Source organism: Saccopteryx bilineata, chromosome 6 (assembly GCF_036850765.1).
Source record: "Saccopteryx bilineata isolate mSacBil1 chromosome 6, mSacBil1_pri_phased_curated, whole genome shotgun sequence".
Taxonomy (NCBI): domain Eukaryota; kingdom Metazoa; phylum Chordata; class Mammalia; order Chiroptera; family Emballonuridae; genus Saccopteryx; species Saccopteryx bilineata.
Window position 1 is genome coordinate 49,984,112 of NC_089495.1, and position 18,407 is coordinate 50,002,518.

General features: G+C 42.0%; 1 protein-coding gene and 2 non-coding genes across 4 annotated transcripts in view; 1 reads left to right on the plus strand and 2 right to left on the minus strand.

Moving 5' to 3' along the window:
• Positions 1 to 14,504, minus strand: part of UBAC2 (UBA domain containing 2) — a 241,561-nt gene extending 227,057 nt beyond the window's left edge. Inside the window, exon 1 of one of the 2 annotated variants that reach the window (XM_066236660.1) lies at positions 14,334 to 14,504. In XM_066236660.1, coding sequence (XP_066092757.1) covers positions 14,334 to 14,477 — 144 coding nt within the window. In that variant the 5' untranslated portion in view covers positions 14,478 to 14,504. The remainder of the gene's footprint in view (positions 1 to 14,333) is intronic. The other variant, XM_066236659.1, reaches the window with a different exon arrangement.
• A 1,379-nt stretch (positions 14,505 to 15,883) lies between these two features.
• TRNAS-UGA (transfer RNA serine (anticodon UGA)) lies at positions 15,884 to 15,959 on the plus strand. The gene has a single exon. It is a non-coding gene; the product is annotated as a tRNA-Ser (tRNA).
• A 2,334-nt stretch (positions 15,960 to 18,293) lies between these two features.
• On the minus strand, positions 18,294 to 18,400 carry LOC136309729 (U6 spliceosomal RNA). The gene has a single exon (XR_010726380.1). It is a non-coding gene; the product is annotated as a U6 spliceosomal RNA (small nuclear RNA).
• Between the last annotated feature and the right edge of the window lie 7 nt (positions 18,401 to 18,407).

The window sequence follows — 18,407 nt, forward strand, 5'->3', positions numbered from 1 at the left end:
GCTCAAGCCAGCAACCTCAGGGTTTCGAACCTGCATCCTCAGTGTCCCAGGCCAATGCTATATCTACTGCGTCACCACCTGGTCAGGCTGATTTGTTTTACTTTCAGACTAAAAAGATACATTGTTTTTAAAAGCATCCTCCCTTAAGTTTGTCCTTCCCTAGTTAATACCTGTTCTCAGCTAAAATCCTTTTTATTTTTAATTTTTTATTAAGATATAATTGAGAGAGGAGAGAAGATGGCAGCGGAGTAGGCGGATGCACAGACACCCAGCTCTCAACACCAAACTGGAATACAAATCAATTTAGAAAAAATCAGCATGAAAAACCAACACTGAACTGCAAGAACAGCTCTCAAAAACCAAGGAGCAAAGAGGAAGCCACAATAATCCTGGTAAGGAGTGCCTGAATCTCCTCTGCTTACAGGAAGGGAAGGAGGGGGGTGAGGCTGAGAGCCCAGAGAGGATTTCACAGAGGAAAAAGAGCAGAAACTACTGCTCACAGCCACTTACCTGGCGACCAGGGAGCAAGGTGGGTTGAAAAGACCAGCTTATCTCCCAAGTGGAAAAGACAGGGAGAGGGACAGACTGTGAGGGGCTAAGGTATGCAAGAAACAAAATAAAAAAGCTGACTCATTCGTGCTGGAGGCGGCCATAGCTGGGGGAGGGACTGAACCTTTCACAAAACAGAGCTGAAGTGCTTCCGGATCAGAGATCTCCGGACATCTATCCAGCTCCAATCAGCACAACAAGACACAGCTGAAAACAAGAAGTGGGGAGGAGGGGCAGTAACTCAGGTCTCCATGGAGATCTGAGATACACCTCCCCCTACTAAAGCTGAGAGAAAAAACCCTGCCCCCAGTGAGATTAGTTGGAGGAAGAGACCTTCAGCGTCTCAGGTTACACCCACAGCATTCCTGGATACAGTTTCAAGGAAGCCCCCTGCTGAGATCAGTTAACAAGACTATCACCTGTTAAAAAAAACAAACAAATCAAGACTTCAAAGCTGCCCAAATCCGAAAGTGGATTACAAATAATAGCTGATACCAACCCACGAAGACCTAAAAATAACACAACTGAAAACTGGAGGCAGACAACACCAAGCCTAGACTCAATCAACTCTACAAATAAAAAAAAAGAAGATGATGAGAAAACAAAGGAGTGCAATCCAAATGAAACCACAAGAGACACTTTCGAGAGATGAACTGAGTGATATGGAAATAATCAAACTTCCAGATGCGGAGTTCAAAATAATGATTGTAAGGATGCTTAGGGATCTTAGAACAACAATGGAGGGGGAGTTTGAAAACCTAAATAAAGAAATAGCAAGTATAAAAAAGAATCAGTTGGAGACGACAAATACAATATCAGAAATAAAGACCACAATGGAAGGAATTAAAAACAGGATAGATAGAGCAGAGGATCGAATCAGCGAGTTAGAAGACAACTGGAATGAAGGCATGAAAGCAGAGAAGAAAAGAGAAAAAAGACTCAAAAAGTCAGAGGAAACTCTTAGAGAGCTCTGTGACAACATGAAGAGAAATAACATCCGCATCATAGGGGTTCCTGAAGAAGAAGAAAAAGAACAAGGGATAGAGACTTTGTTCAATCATATCATAGCTGAAAACTTCCCTAAATTAATGCAAGAGAAACTCTCACAAATCCAAGAAGCACAGAGGACTCCATTAAAGAGAAACCCAAAGAAACCTACACCAAGACACATCATAATTAAAATACCAAAGCTAAGCGATAAAGAGAAAATATTAAAAGCTGCAAGAGAAAAAAAAGTTATCACCTACAAAGGAGCCCCCATAAGGATGACATCTGACTTCTCAACAGAAACACTTGAGGCCAGAAGGGAATGGCAAGAAATATTCAAAGTAATGCAGAACAAGAACCTACAACCAAGACTACTTTATCCAGCAAGGCTATCGTTTAAAATTGAAGGAGAAATAAAAAGCTTCCCAGACAAAAAACAACTCAAGGAATTCATTACAACCAAACCAATGCTGCAGGAAATATTAAGGGGCCTGATGTAAACAGATAAAGTGGGAAAAGAATACAGAAAAAAAAAAAAAAAGAAAGAAAAAGGAATACACCTTTAAAGAAGAAAATGGCAATAAACAACTACATATCAATAATAACCTTAAATGTAAATGGATTAAGTGATCCAATCAAAAGACATAGGTAGCTGAGTGGATAAGAAAACAGGACCCATATATATGTTGTCTACAAGAGACACACCTTAGAACAAAAGACACACACAGATTGAAGGTAAAAGGATGGAAAAAAATGTTTCATGCAAATGGAAATGAAAAAAAAGCTGGGGTAACAATACTTATATCAGACAAATTGGACTTTAAAACAAAGGATATAGTAAGAGATAAAGAAGGCCACTACATAATGATAAAGGGAGTAATCCAACAGGAAGATATAACTATTATAAATATCTATGCACCTAATATAGGAGCACCCAAATATATAAAACAGACTTTGATGGATTTAAAGGGCGAGATCAACAGCAATACTGTAATAGTAGGGGATTTCAATACCCCACTAACATCACTAGATAGATCCTCAAGAAAGAAAATTAACAAAGAAACAGCAGACTTATTGGAAACACTAGATCAACTCGATTTAATAGATATCTTCAGAACCTTTCACCCTAAAGCAGCAGAATATACATTCTTTTCAAGTGCTCATGGTACATTCTCTAGGATAGACCACATGTTAGGGCACAAAAGTGCTCTCAACAAATTTAAGAAGACTGAAATCATATCAAGCACTTTCTCCGATCACAACGGCATGAAACTAGAAATGAATCACAGCAGAAAAGCTCAAAAATTCTCAAACACATGGAAACTAAATAGCAGGGTGTTAAATAATGAATGGATTAAGAATGAGATCAAAGAAGAAATAAAGAAATTCCTAGAAACGAATGACAATGAGCATACAACAACTCAAAATTTATGGGACACAGCGAAAGCAGTGCTGAGAGGGAAGTTCATAGCACTACAGGCACACTTTCAGAAGCTAGAAAAAGCTCAAATAAACAACTTAACCCTGCATCTAAAAGAATTAGAAAAAGAACAGCAAGTAAAGCCCAAATGTAGAAGGAAGGAAATAATAAAGATCAGAGCAGAAATAAATGACATAGAGGCTAAAGAAACAATACAGAGGATCAATGAAACTAGGAGCTGGTTCTTTGAAAAGGTAAACAAGATTGATGCACCTTTAAGTAGACTCACCAAGAAAAAGAGAGAGAGGACTCAAATAAATAAAATTAGAAATGAGAGAGGAGAAATAACAACTGACACAACAGAAATACAAAATATTGTAAGAAAATACTATGAAGAACTGTATGCCAAAAAACTAGACAACCTAGATGAAATGGACAAATTCCTTGAAACGTACAATCTTCCAAAAATCAATCTGGAAGAATCAGAAAACTTAAACAGACCAATTACACCAAAGGAGATCGAAACAGTTATCAAAAAACTCCCAACAAAGAAAAGTCCGGGGCCCGATGGCTTCACAACGGAATTCTACCAAATATTCAAAGAAGAACTAACTCCTATCCTTCTCAAACTATTTCAAAAAATTCAAGAGGAAGGAAGACTTCCAAACTCCTTTTATGAGGCGAGCATAATTCTGATTCCAAAACCAGGCAAAGACCACACAAAGAAAGAAAATTATAGGCCAATATCTCTGATGAATATAGATGCTAAAATCCTCAACAAAATATTAGCAAACCGGATCCAACAATATATGGAAAAAATCATACACCATGATCAAGTGGGATTTATTCTGGGGAGGCAAGGCTGGTACAATATTCGTAAATCAATCAATGTGATTCATCACATAAACAAAAAGAAGGAGAAAAACCATATGATAATTTCAATAGATGCAGAAAAAGCATTTGATAAAATCCAGCACCCATTCATGATCAAAACTCTCAGCAAAGTGGGAATACAGGGAACATACCTCAACATGATAAAAGCCATCTATGAGAAACCCACAGCCAACATCATACTCAATGGGCAAAAATTAAAAGCAATACCCTTAAGATCAGGAACAAGGCAGGGGTGCCCCCTTTCACCACTCTTATTTAACATAGTCCTGGAAGTCCTAGCCACAGCAATCAGACAAGAAGAAGAAATAAAAGGCATTCAAGTTGGAAAAGAAGAAGTAAAACTATCATTATTTGCAGATGATATGATATTGTATATAGAAAACCCTAAGTCTCAGTCAAAAAACTACTGGACCTGATAAATAAATTCAGCAAAGTGGCAGGATATAAAATCAATACTCAGAAATCAGAAGCATTTTTATACACCAACAATGAACAGTCAGAAAGAGAAATTAAGGAAACAATCCCCTTCACTATTACAACCAAAAAAATAAAGTACCTAGGAGTAAACTTAACCAAGGAGACTAAAGACTTGTACTCGGAAAATTACAAAACATTGATAAAAGAAATCAAGGAAGATACTAACAAGTGGAAGCATATACCGTGCTCATGGTTAGGAAGAATAAACATCATTAAAATGTCTATATTACCCAAAGCAATTTATAAATTCAATGCAATACCAATTAAAATACCAATGACATACTTCAAAGATATAGAACACATATTCCAAAAATTTATATGGAACCAAAAAAGGACACGAATAGCCTCAGCAATCTTAAAAAAGAAGCCTAAAGTGGGAGGTATCACACTTCCAGATATCAAGTTATACTACAAGGCCATTGTACTCAAAACAGCCTGGTACTGGCATAAGAACAGGCATATAGATCAATGGAATAGAACAGAGAACCCAGAAATAAACCCACAGTTCTATGGACAACTGATATTTGACAAAGGAGGTAAGGAAATACAATGGAGTAAAGACAGCCTCTTTAACAAATGGTGTTGGGAAAATTGGACAGCTACCTGCAAAAAAATGAAACTAGATCACCAGCTTACACCACTCACAAAAATAAACTCAAAATGGATAAAAGACTTGAATGTAGGTCGTGAAACCATAAGCATCTTAGAAGAAAACATAGGCAGTAAGCTCTCCGACATCTCTCGGAGCAATATATTTGCTGATTTATCTCCACGGGGAAGTGAAATAAAAGACAGGATAAACAAATGGGACTATATCAAACTAAAAAGCTTTTGCACAGCTAAAGACAACAAGAACAGAATAAAAAAACAAACTACACAATGGGAGAACATATTTGACAATACGTCTGATAAGGGGTTAATAACCAAAATTTATAAAGAACTTGTAAAACTCAACACCAGGAAGACAAACAACCCAATCCAAAAATGGGCAAAAGAGATGAATAGACACTTCTCCAAAGAGGACATACAGATGGCCAATAGGCATATGAAAAAATGCTCAACATCACTAATCATTAGAGAAATGCAAATTAAAACCACAATGAGATATCACCTTACACCAGTCAGAATGGCGCTTATCAACAAAACAGCACAGAATAAGTGCTGGCGAGGATGTGGAGAAAAGGGGACCCTCCTGCACTGCTGGTGGGAATGCAGACTGGTGCAGCCACTGTGGAAAACAGTATGGAGATTCCTCAAAAAACTGAAAATCGAACCGCCTTTTGACCCAGCTATCCCACTTTTAGGAATATACCCCAAGGACACCATAGAACGGCTCGAAAAGGAGAAATGCACCCGCATGTTTGTGGCAGCATTGTTCACAATAGCGAAGATCTGGAAACAGCCCAAGTGTCCGTCAGAGGACGAGTGGATTAAAAAATTTTGGTACATATATACTATGGAATACTACTCAGCCATAAGAAATGATGACATCGGATCATTTACAATAACATGGATGGACCTTGACAACATTATACGGAGTGAAATAAGTAAATCAGAAAAAAAACTGAGATGAATCCATACATAGAAGGGACATAAAAATGAGACTCAGAGACATGAACAAGAATGTGATGGCAACAGGGGCGGGGGGGGGGGGTGGGGGGGGGGGGTTGGGGGTGAAGAAGGAGAGAGGGGTTAGGGGAGGGGAGGGGCACAAAGAAAACCAGATAGAAGGTGACAGAAGACAATTTAACTTTGCGGGAGGGGTATACAGCACAATCAAATGTCAAAATAATCTAGAGATATTTTCTCTCAACATATGTACCCTGATTTATCAATGTCACTGCATTAAATTTAATAAAAAAATATTAATATTAAAAAAAAAGATATAATTGAGATAACATTCTATTAGCTTCAGGTATACAACAGGAGTCATATTTGTATACATTGTGAAATAATCACTACTGTAAGTAGTGATCTGTCACCTTTACACAGTTACAAAAAATTGTTCTTGTGATGGGAACTTTTAAGATCAGCTCTCTTATCCCAGAAATAAAACCACACACACACATATATAATTATATATAGGTATGGACAAATCATCCTTGACAAAGGAGCCAAAAATACACAATGGAGAAAAGAAAGCCTCTTCAATAAATAGTGCTGGAAAAAAAGCTAAAAGAATGAAACTTGACTACAGTTTGTCCCCATGAACAAAAATTAATTCAAAATGGATCAAAGACCTAAATACATGATTTGAAACAATAAATTACATACAAGAAAATATAGGTATTAAACTCATGGACCTTGGCCATAGAGAACAATTTATGAATTTGACCCCAAAGGCGAGGGAAGTAAAGGCAAAAATAAATGAATGGGGTTATATCAAACTAAAAAGCTTCTGTACAGCAAAAGAAACTGAAACAAAACAAATAGGCAGCTGACTAAATGAGAGATATTTGGAACAACAGCTCCGTTAAAGGGTTAATATCCAAAATATATAAAGAACTCACGAAGCTCAGCAACAAACAAGCAAACAATCCAATTAAAAAATGGGGAGAGGACCTGGACACTTCTTCCAAGAGGATATACAAATGGCCAACAGATATACGAAAAGATGCTCATCTTCACTAGCTATTAGAGAAATGCAAATCAAAACTACAATGAGAAACTACCTCACACCTGTTAGACTGGCTATTATTAACAAGACAGGTAATAACAAGTGTTAGAAAGGCTGTGGAGAAAAAAGGAACCCTCATTCACTGCTGGTGGGAATGCAAGTTAGTACAACCATTATGGAAGACAGTATAGTGGTTCTTCAAAAAATTAAGAATAGAATTATCATATGACCCAGCAATCCCTCTACTGAGTATATACCTCCAAAAGTAAAAAAAAACACTGGTACATAAAGACACATGCACCCCAATGTTCACTGGAGCATTATTCACAGTGGTCATGACATGGAAAATCCAAAGGGTCCCTCGACAGATTAAATAAAAAAGATGTGGTACATATATACAATGGAATATGATTCATCTGTAAGAAATGATGACACAGTGTCATTTACAACATGGATAGACCTTGAGAACATTATACTGAATGAAATAAGTAAATCAGAAAAAGCGAAGAACTGTATGATTTCATACACAGGTAGGATATAAAATTGAGACTCATGGACATAGAGCAGTGGTTCTCAACCTTTCTAATGCCGTGACCCCACAATACTGTTCCTCATGTTGCAGTGACCCCAAACCAAAAAATAATTTTGGTGGCTACTTCATAACTGTAATTTTGCTACAGTTATGATTCGGAATGTAAATACCTGGTATGCATTATGTATTTTCCAATGGCTTTAGGCGACCCTGCCGGGGTCGCAACCCACAGGTTGAGAACCAGACATAGAGAAAAGTGAAGAGGTTACCAGGGGGAGTGGGGTTTGGGGTAGGACAAACATACAGTGACAGAAAATGATTCGACTCTGGGTGATGGTACACAACATAATCAACAGCTCTAATCATATAGAAACGTTTACCTGAAACCTATGTACTCTTATTGATCAATGTCACCTTGTTAAATTTCATTTTCTAAATAAAATTTTTTTTAAAATCTGCTCTCTTACAACTCTCAAATATGCAATGCAGTATTATTAACTATAGTCAGCATGCTGTACATCATATCCCAATGATTTATTGATTTGATAACTAGAAATTTGTACCTTTTGATCACCTTCACTCATTTCTCCCACTCCCCACATCCCCCCTTTGGCAACCACCAGTATGTTCTCTGTATCCATACACTTGGTTTTTGGGGTCGTTGTTTGTTGTTCTTATGATTCCTCATATAAGTGAAGTCATATGTTTGTCTTTCCCTGTTTGACTTATTTCAATTAGCATAAGCCTCAAGGTCCATCCCTGTTGGTGATGGATATTTCAGTTGGTTCCATATCTTGACTATTGTAAATAATGCTGCAATAAACATGGGGGTGCGTATAACTTTTCGAGTGTTTTTTATTTATTCAGATAAATTTGAAGAAGTGGGATTGTTGAATCGTACAATAATTCTATTTTTAATTTTTTGAGGAACTGCCATACTGTTTTCCATAGTGACTGCTCCAATTGACATTCCCACCAACAATGCAAGGGCTCTCTTCTCATCATCTCCAACACTTATTTCTAGTCTGTTTGATAACAGCCATTCTAATAGGTGTGAGGTGATATCTCAGGGGTTTTGACTTTTATTTCCCTGATGATAAATGATGTTGAGCATTTTTCCATGTACCTGTTGGTCATCTATATGTCCCCTATGGTAAAATGTCTGTTCAGATCTTCCCTTTTTAATTAGATTGGGGATTTTTGCTATTAAGATGTATCCATTCTTTATATTTTAAATATTAACCCTTATTAGAGATATGATTTGCAAATATTTTCTCCACTTGGTAGGTTACTTTTCCATTTTGCTAATAGTTTCTTTTGCTATGCAGAAATTTTTAGTTTGATATGTTTGCTTTTGTTGATTTTGCATTTGGTATTTGGTGTCAGATTCAAAAAATCATTGCTAAAACCTTTGAAAAGGAGCTAACCACCTATGTTTTCTTCTAGGAGTTTTATGGTTCCAAGTTTTACATTCAAGTCTTTAACCTATTTTAAGTTAATTTTTGTGTACGGTGTAAGATAGTGAACCAGTTTCATTCTTTTGCATGTGACAGTCCAGTTTTCCCAACACCATTTATTAAAGAGATTATTCCCATTATACATTCTTGGTTCCTCTGTCATAAATTAACTGACCACATATGTTCAAGTTTGTTTCTTAAATAAATAGTAATTATTTGAGAATTTCAAAGATATACCCCTTGAAAACTTCAGAAATGTGAGAAACAGCTAATCTCCAAGAATCAAGCATTAAAGGCAACTGTGCAGGGCTTGGGCAACCCAAGCCTACTGTTAATCCTTCAGTCAGATTATGAATATAAAAAGAGTGAACGGAACAGTGAGAGTTCTCTACTGTAAAGAGACATTATGAAGATTTGTGGAGTAAACTATCCAAGGGCTCTGAGTATAATCATGCCCTCACAGGAAGGTCAGTGGGGCACTCAGTGCACCTATTCAGTTAGCTAAATATGTGACCCTTGAGGTGGAGATACAGTGGATCCCTACCCTGGGAACTCTAGAGAGCAGCAGGAAAAGCTGTGTTGATCACTGAGATCAAAATGCACAACCAAGGCAAAAATCAGCAATTCCAGCAATTCCTTTGGTTCAGTCCAACACGGTCCCTAAGCAAGCCAAAAGGACTTCAGGAAGAGGAAATCACTGGTGGGCCTAAGTTCTTAGGAGCTAAGGAAGGGTCACCAAATAAAGCTCACAAGCCAAAAGATAAACCCCTTCAGGTCAGGGGAGTAGCTGAGATAGGAGTCTCTCTCAAGAGTTTCTAATGAGTCCACAAGACAGAGTCAGCTTTATCATGTACCACGCTCAGAGAGCTGCATAAGAACTATCTTAGTTCCTCACTGTCCCTTCCTCCTCCCACTCCACCCAATCTAGAAGCCAGTAAGGTCAGAAACAGGACACCTAAGGGACAAAATGGAACACAAAAAGAGCAGAAGCCAGTCGTCTCACAGCTGGTCAACCAGAAATCTTAACTGGGAGAAAGTCTTACTTTAGAGTGAAGAATGAAATGTTAATTAAAATGCTGAACTGCATACTTTTTTTTTAATGTTTATTTTATTGATTTTAGATAGAGGAAGGAAGAGAGTGAGAGAGACAGGAACATCGATTTGTTACTATGTGTGCTCTGACCGGGGATCAAACCAGCACCCTCTGTGCTTCAGGACGATGCTCTAACCAACCAAGCTATCCAGCCAGGGCTGCATACTTTTAATTTTTAAATTGAGTCTACTGTTTTGTAACTTCTATTACCTAAGATTGTGGCTGCCTGAATGTACCTTTTGTCTTTTATTTACTACTGAATCTCAAGCACCTAGAAGAATGACTGGCTCACAGGAGTGCTTATTAAACAGCTATTAAACCAATAACTTGAAAAGTGAGCCGAGAACAGAGCCATGCCACAGCAGGTGATCATCAAAGAACAGGCCATTGCACGCAGAGGGCTAAAGAGAGAAAGAGGGTGAGAAAGGGAAAAAAAGTGAACAACATCTTTCAAGAAGCTTGGTTGGAAGAAGAAATAAAGTGGTCAACAGTGGGAAGGCCTTGGATAGAGTCAGTGGAAGTGTTAGGCTTCTGCATTTTGAAGACTCAGAAGAAAAATCCAATTAAAAATGTTAACTCTGATTAAGAGCTTTATACATGCTAACTCTTTTATAATCTTCAAAACAATGCAATACAATAGGTCATTTTATTGGCTTTCCACAGATAAGGAATCTGAAGTACTCTGGAAATTTCTGTAGCTCCCAAAGGAGAAAGCATCAGTTGTACTATGTAGATGTCAGGTTCTTTCTCTCAGAAGAGAGAATAAAGGAGTGGCACTAGAAAATGCAACCAAGAAGGAGTTAAGAATCGGCTGGGGTGAGCCTCAGTTAGGAGAAGGGTGCTTCATTCTTTTAGATTGGGGAAGAGTAACAAAGGTTGTACGCCAGACAAACACTTACTCATCTCTCAAAAATCAGCACAAGGCCCTGGCCGGTTGGCTCAGTGGTAGAACGTCGGCCTGGCGTGCAGAAGTCCCAGGTTCGATTCCCGGCCAGGGCACACAGGAGAAGCACCCATCTGCTTCTCCACCCCTCCCCCTCTCCTTCCTCTCTGTCTCTCTCTTCCCCTCCCGCAGCCAAGGCTCCATTGGAGCAAAGGTGGCCCGGGCACTGGGGATGGCTCCTTGGCCTCTGCCCCAGGCGCTAAAGTGGCTCTGGTCACGGCAGAGCAACGCTCCGGAGGGGCAGAGCATCGCCCCCTGGTGGGCGTGCTGGGTGGTTCCCGGTCGGGCGCATGCGGGAGTCTGTCTGTCTCTCCCCATTTCTAGCTTCAGAAAAATACAAAAAAAAAAAGCACAATTATCACCTACACTGGGAAGTCTTCATTAACAATTGTTAAAATTTGGGTATAAACAAGTTAGGGAGAGGCTATGCCCATGTGATAGTCCTTATTTTTCAGATGGGTTAAGAGAGAGATGGGAGAGACTGGAAGTAGTCTTTAGGAGATAAAAAGGGAAGAGCACTGGGAGATGACCAAATCCAAGAAATCAACTGAACAATCATGCCGATGACTCACTATATACAATACGAAGTTGTGGTTTCATTAGGTGAGTATAGCAGGACAGGAGCACCAGGTCTCTGAGTCTTGATGAGAATACAATTCAGGGAATTAACTATAGGTTCCAGACTGGACATAGAAGGAAGATGGCAGAAGTGAGCTGTAAATTGCAGACAATGAGGGGATCAAGAGTCTGACAATCAGAGTCACTGTGGCAAAAGACAGTGAAGAAGTTGTAGAAGCTAATTTATAACAAAAGAGTGCAAATCAAAATGCCTTTTCCTCAATTTGTCCTGGTGGCTCCTACCTCCTTTAGTACCTTGAAAATGCCCAGCTATGCCTGTTTCAGAGTCTTTGTGCCTACAGCTCCCTTTCTGCAAAATGTACGTTTTTCACCAAACCCTGACATAGCTGGCTCCTTCTCACCGTTGGATGGTCTCACCTCAGATGTCACCTTTCCAGTTATCTTCCCTGGCCACAAATGCTAAAGCAATAGTCCACCATAACCTGTCCCCGCCATTACCTTCTTATTTTCATGACACTTATCTACTTATTCATTTTAGAGAGGAGAGAGAATGGGGGGGGGGGGGGCAGGAAGCACCAACTCCCATATGTGCCTTGACCAGGCAAGTGCAGGGTTTCAAAGACACTTATCATTATGTAAAATCACATTAATTATTTGTCAACCTATTTGATGTTGGTTGGTCTCCTTTATCCTGCTTACCATTTTTACGCTCTGTACACAAAGAATGTGTGGCATATATGAGGCACTCAACAGATACTTGTTGAATGAATAAATTGGGGGAGCAAATATAACACTAAAATACCATTATCTCCTAGTCACAAAATGGCAAGCATTTTTCCCTCAAAAAGAGAAAACGTTGTTCACTACCCATGGGGATAAGGGTAGGCACATTATTCTTCCTCACAGTACTTAATAAGTTCAGAACTCTGATTTACCAAAGAGCCACACTTCTTACCTAAAGGAAATCACTTCCCTCTCAGTGGGTAGCCTGGCAGAGAAACGGTAAAGCATAGTAACTGCTCACACCCAGACCTGCCAAAAGGCAAGTCCTAGAAACACTGTGCCTAAACTCCACTGTACGTACTATGAACACTGGCGACCAAGACTTGATCAACATGGCATTCCTAGCAGCTAGCAGTTTGGGCCCACAGTGGATGTCCAAATATTTGTTAAATAAGCACATTAAGGCATGGGCTTCTGAGGAATGGCCATCCCATCAACTCCCTGCTGCGGATACACTTATTTTAGAAACAGGTCAATACAGCTAATGAGCCCTTGGCCTAGGCCTCTCCCTGGGCAGCAGTTTGGTTCCTAGTACTCATCCACCCTGTGCCACAAGTAGTCAAGTATTACTTTCCCCAGAGTCACCATGTATCAAATTTGTATGTACATGTACTTTGCCAATATAATGGTTAATAAAGTCTAGTAGCCAATGAAGGGTTTCACTTGCATTTTTAATTTTTTTATATGTATTTTGGTCAGCAAGGAAGATTGAAAAAACTAAAAATTGAAAAATTCTACCACTAATTTTGTATCCACCAGTGTATGGCTCACTGTGTGATCCCCGGAACATCATATCACCTTCTTGACTCTCAGTTTCATCAACAGTCATACTAATGTTTTTTAGCCAAAGTGTAATTTGGGAAAATTAATTAGCTAGTACTTAGTTGTAACATAGTCTGAGGCCAATGTTTGAAAGATACCATTAATCAAATTATGAAACAACGGAAATAATTATTTAGTCCACTTCAAAACCTGAGAAGTTGAGAAGTGAGGGAGATTTAAAATTATGCCAGCGGCTCTGCTACTAACTCACTCTCACACTACATGTTTCACTACATGTTTCAACATGTAGTGCCGAAGAAAGATTCGAGACCCTTAATATTTGGAAATGTCAGCTGCTTCTGTATTCTGGCAAGATTAAAGTTCACATGTATAAAGATATGAAGTACTAACAGTGACAAGCAACTGCAAAATTAAACCTGTGCAAACAGTTCACTGTTGCTTTATCAGAGCCTAATCTCTGTGCTGTTTAGTTAACACACAGTTCACCTCACCAAAAGTCGATTAATCAATTTCACTGAGAAAAAGTTGTTTAAAGGCTATACATATTTCTCTACCCTCTATTTCCTGACCACCGCTGACACTCAAGTAAAATATAGCAACATCCAGCCATAAGGTCCACGCTTTCCTGCCACAGGACTTCCTAATTTCCTTCCGCTTTAAACGTAGTTTTTGTCTAAAAACTCTGAAGTGAGATTGAGAAAAAGAAATCATAGTGAAACTGAGAGGTCAGCTCCTGAACCAGAGATTGGGATTTACATCTGGGGGAGAGCCAGTTGGTCCGTCTTTAGCCTAAATGAATGGGGCAAGATGACAAAGAAGGGGGCAGGCTTCCAGCATCGCCTCCACCCGGACAGCCTCTTCTTCCAGCCTAACACACGCACTGCTGAGAGCCAGGGGCCGGGCCACGAGACCACCAGGGCACCCAGCCCGCCCCCAACCGCCCGGCGACCTGCAGCAGTCCCCAGAGCACTTGAGCATCGCCCCTCTGGCTCATAGGTTGGGGGTTGGGGGTTTGGGGGGGGGGTTGGGGCTCACGAAACCAAGTCGCCACTCCCTTCTCCAGGCTGAGGTGGGGGAGATGCGGGCTGCCCCCCACAGGCCGGAACCACTCAAGTGCCGGCGCGGGATTGGAGGATGGGCCCCGCTTCCTCCAGCCTCCTCAAGGAGTTGCGCAGGGTGGCGTGTGGGGACAGCCAGGATGGCAGCGGCCAGTACTCACAAAGCCCACTGGAGCCGGTGCTGCTGAACATGGTCCCGCCGGACCGGAGCCCCTACGGGGCAACAGGGACAGGGGAAGCAGCGGTGGAGGGATCGGCGACCGCGCAGGCGCACTCCTGGCGGCCGTGAATCCGGCAACTGGCATCCACTTCAGGTGCCGCCTGTGAAAAACGCATGCGCGTGTATGGGGCGCACCGCTCGGTCCTCCCTCCCTTCCTGCCTGGGAAGGGAAGTGCGTCTACAGCGGTAGGATCCACTTCTCCGGGTTTTTCGGACAGCCCCGGTGCCTTTGGGAAAGGGAATGGGACGGTGTGGGAGGAGCGAAAGTGTTACACCTGGGAGCCTCGCACCAGTGCCCAGCTGCTCCCGCAACCCCGAGCGAGGCCTTGAGTGTAGCAGATTTCCTCTGGAATGCGGTCGGGAGAGCGTTCCTCTGGACGGACGGACCCCCTATCCTCTGCCTGGACGGGTGGCCTGGGCGTTCCACGCACGTTCAGTCTTTTCGGGCAGTCCTCCAAAGCTTTTCCAGTTTTCAATTTTTAAATGTTAAGGGGTTCTCCAGACCAAAAGGTTTGAGAACTGCTTTAACAAGAGTTCATAAAGTTACCTCAAGTTAAAACAAAAAAAAAAAAAAAAACAAAGACACAAACAGCCTGTATAGAGGAGCAACTTGGCATGCTGTGGTCCCAGGTTTGAAACCCCAAGGTGCGGTTTGAGCCCAGACCCACCAGCTTGTACACATAGGGTCTCCCGTTCACGCACATGATCCTATGGTCGCTAGCTTAAAGCCCAAGGTCGCTGTTCGGCCTGCCCTCCCCAAGGCACATATGAAAAGGAGTAAATGAACTACTAAGGTACCACCACTGTGAGTTGATGCTTCTCTCTCCCTTACTGTCTGCCTCTCTCTCTCTTAAAAAAAAAAGACAAACAAACCTTTCCCTTATTTGTGTTCAATTCTGCAAACATTCTTAATAATGTGGACGAAAAAGGGGCCATATACAAAATCTGACAAGCTCTGGAGAGGCCTGCATGGTGGCCTTACAAACTCAGAGACCAAAAGGAAACACATGGGATAGTCTGAAATTAAAAACTTTCTGAAAGTGAGCCCTGGCTGGTTGGCTCAGCCGTAGAGCTTGGGGCCAGTGCTTCTCCACCACTACCCCTCTCACTTCTCTTTCTCTCTCCCTCTCTCTCTCTCTCTCTTCTCCTCCCCTCCTGCAGCCATGGATCGAATTGACCCTGGGCCCTGAGGATGGCTCCATGGCCTCTGCCTCAGGCACTAAAAAATGGCTGTGGTTGCAAAGAGCAAGGGCCCCAGATGGGCATGACATCGCCCCCTAGTGGGCTTGCTGGGTGGAACCCCAGGCGGGCACATCTGGGAGTCTTTCTGCCTCCCCTCCTCTCACTAAAAACTTTTTAAAAATTAAAAGAAGAAACAGTGAATCATAGCAGATAGTCATGTCCTAGGCCAGTATCTTCCCTGACAAAGGTCAATCTTTACCCTATCTGAGGTAAAGAATTACATACACCTCTGTAAAAGAATAGGTATAGGCCCTGGCCGGCTGGCTCAGTGGTAGAGCATCGGCCTTGAGTGCAGAAGTCCCGGGTTCGATTCCCGGCCAGGGCACACAGGAGAAGCACCCATCTGCTTCTCCACCCCTTCCCCTCTCCTTCTTCTCTGTCTCTCTCTTCCCCTCCCGCAGCGAGGCTCCATTGGAGCAAAGATGGCCCAGGCACTGGGGATGGCTCCTTGGCCTCTGCCCCAGGCGCTAGAGTGGCTCTGGTCGCAAAAGAGCGACGCCCCGGAGGTGCAGAGCGTCGCCCCCTGGTGGGCAGAGCGTAGCCCCTGGTGGGTGTGCCGGGTGGAACCCGGTCGGGCGCATGCGGGAGTCTGTCTGACTGTCTCTCCCCATTTCCAGCTTCAGAAAAATACAAAAAAAAAAAAAAAAAAAGAATAGGTGTATTTTCTTTTTCCATCTACCATAACATAGCTTTGGAATGTCAGGGTAATTTCCTTTGCCAGATCCCTCAGGGCAGAAACACTGCACCAGAGCAGAGGCTACCAAACCTCTCATTTTTATTATCATGTTAATTGTTAACTATTCGGTACCCACCTATATAAAAGAACTATGTGTTTATTATTTATTTTCCTTTTTACTCAATCCCAAAGATTCCCCCCACCCCGCTGCCGCCGCTTTGCTTTCTTCAGCCTCCCTAATCTGTCACCAATGAATTTCATGTAACTTCCTTAAAGTCTTTCCCTTTGACTCTGATGTATGAAATAAATAGTAAAATTTCCATTTTTTACAGCCTCTTCTCAATCTGTTGAGATTTTGCCTTTCAGCAACTGTCGTCAGTTTGGCTCAAATAAACTCATAAAGATTCTGTAAAGGTCTGGACATTTCTTACATTGACAACAATTAAAGGCATGATAGTTTAATATGGTTTGCAGACTGTAAGGCAGGTGGTTGAGGTCCAGCGGGTTCACCTTGGGTTCAGGCCAACAGTAAAGAAACTGTGGAGCCAGAAAGCGCCGGGCCATCCCCATTTAATGGAGTCTCACAAGGGTGGATGAACAAACGGGCAGCAACAAACTGCTTTTCAGGCAAACAAACAGCAAAATGACCCCTCATAGTGGCTGGTGGGCAGGCAGGTAATCCGCAATCTGCCCTGAGGACAAGCACCCATAGCCTTACATAAACCATACACACGCAGCACTGCCACGTGCTCACGCACTGATCAGGCAAATATAAGCAAGCAAGCCTAACACAGCTGTTTTCCCAACACAGCTTGAAAGTATTTTTTGTGATCCAACCTTGAGTGTCTATCTATTCTCTACTCTGAGGACCTGTACATGTTGACTGGTAGAAAGCTGTAGGTTTGCCTTTCATTATCAAGTACTATCCTTGAATAGGCAGCATGGGTTTCACCTGATATCTTGTTTGGACTACATAATGCCAGACCCTTACCCAAATCTATTAGAGCAGCATTTAACTAGCCTTCCAGCTGATTTGTATGCACACTGGTGTTAGAAGCACTAGTGTAGTGATTCTCAAGAGGGGGCTGTAAGGCCAGCGGCCGCCACCATGGCCGTGCAGGTTCTCATTGGATTTGGGCAAACAGTAAGGAATTGTGGAGCCAGAAAATGGTGGGCCATTCCATTTATTAAAGGCTCATAATGGCAGATGGCAAACAGGCAGGGCTCCCAAGCCCCTCAGCATTCCAGACTCACCTAGACTCATAGGGCCCCACCAGCCTCAGCAGGGATCAGCCAAACAGCCCAGGCTGAAACCTCAGAGCTCCCAAGCCCCTCAGCTCTCTATCTGTACTTTCCAGCCAAACCAAGCTGGGGGGGGGGGGGACCCTTCTCCAACAAACAATAGCCAACAATGGCCCCTTCCAAACAGGAAGGCAATCCTCAGTGTGCCATCTGCTGCCCTGAGGGCAAGCACCCGCAGCCTTCCACAGACTCTACGCACATGGCACTGCCCCAATACAAACGAGCAAATCTAAAAAACATTTTACAAACTTGTTTGCCCAACAGGGGCCTACAGAGAACGTGTGTGTGTGTGTGTGTGTGTGTGTGTGTGTGTGTGTGTGTGTCTAATGCCGGTGGCCGAGGCCAGGCAGGTTCACATTGGATTCGGGTAGACTGTAGAAAAACTGCAGAGCTGAAAAACATTGGGCTATTACCTTACCTTTAATAAAGTCTCACAATGGCGATTGAGCACACAGGTAGGGGAACACCTCTTCTCCGGCACACAAACAGTAAGAACAGCCCCTCACAGTGGCGGGCAGGCAATCCGCCATCCACAATCCCCCTGAGCGCAAACACCCATAGCCTTACATAGGCCATACACATGTGGCACAGCCATGCACTCACGCACCAATCAGGCAGAGTGCTTGCAAGCTGGTAACCCCGTGAGCAAGCCTAACACAGCTGCCCCACAGTGTGTGTATTATAAATATGGAACGCTTCATAAGTTTCTGTGTCATCCTTGTGTAGGGGCCATGCTAATTTTCTCTGTATCATTCCAATTTTAGTATATGTACTGCCAAAATGAACACAGGACAT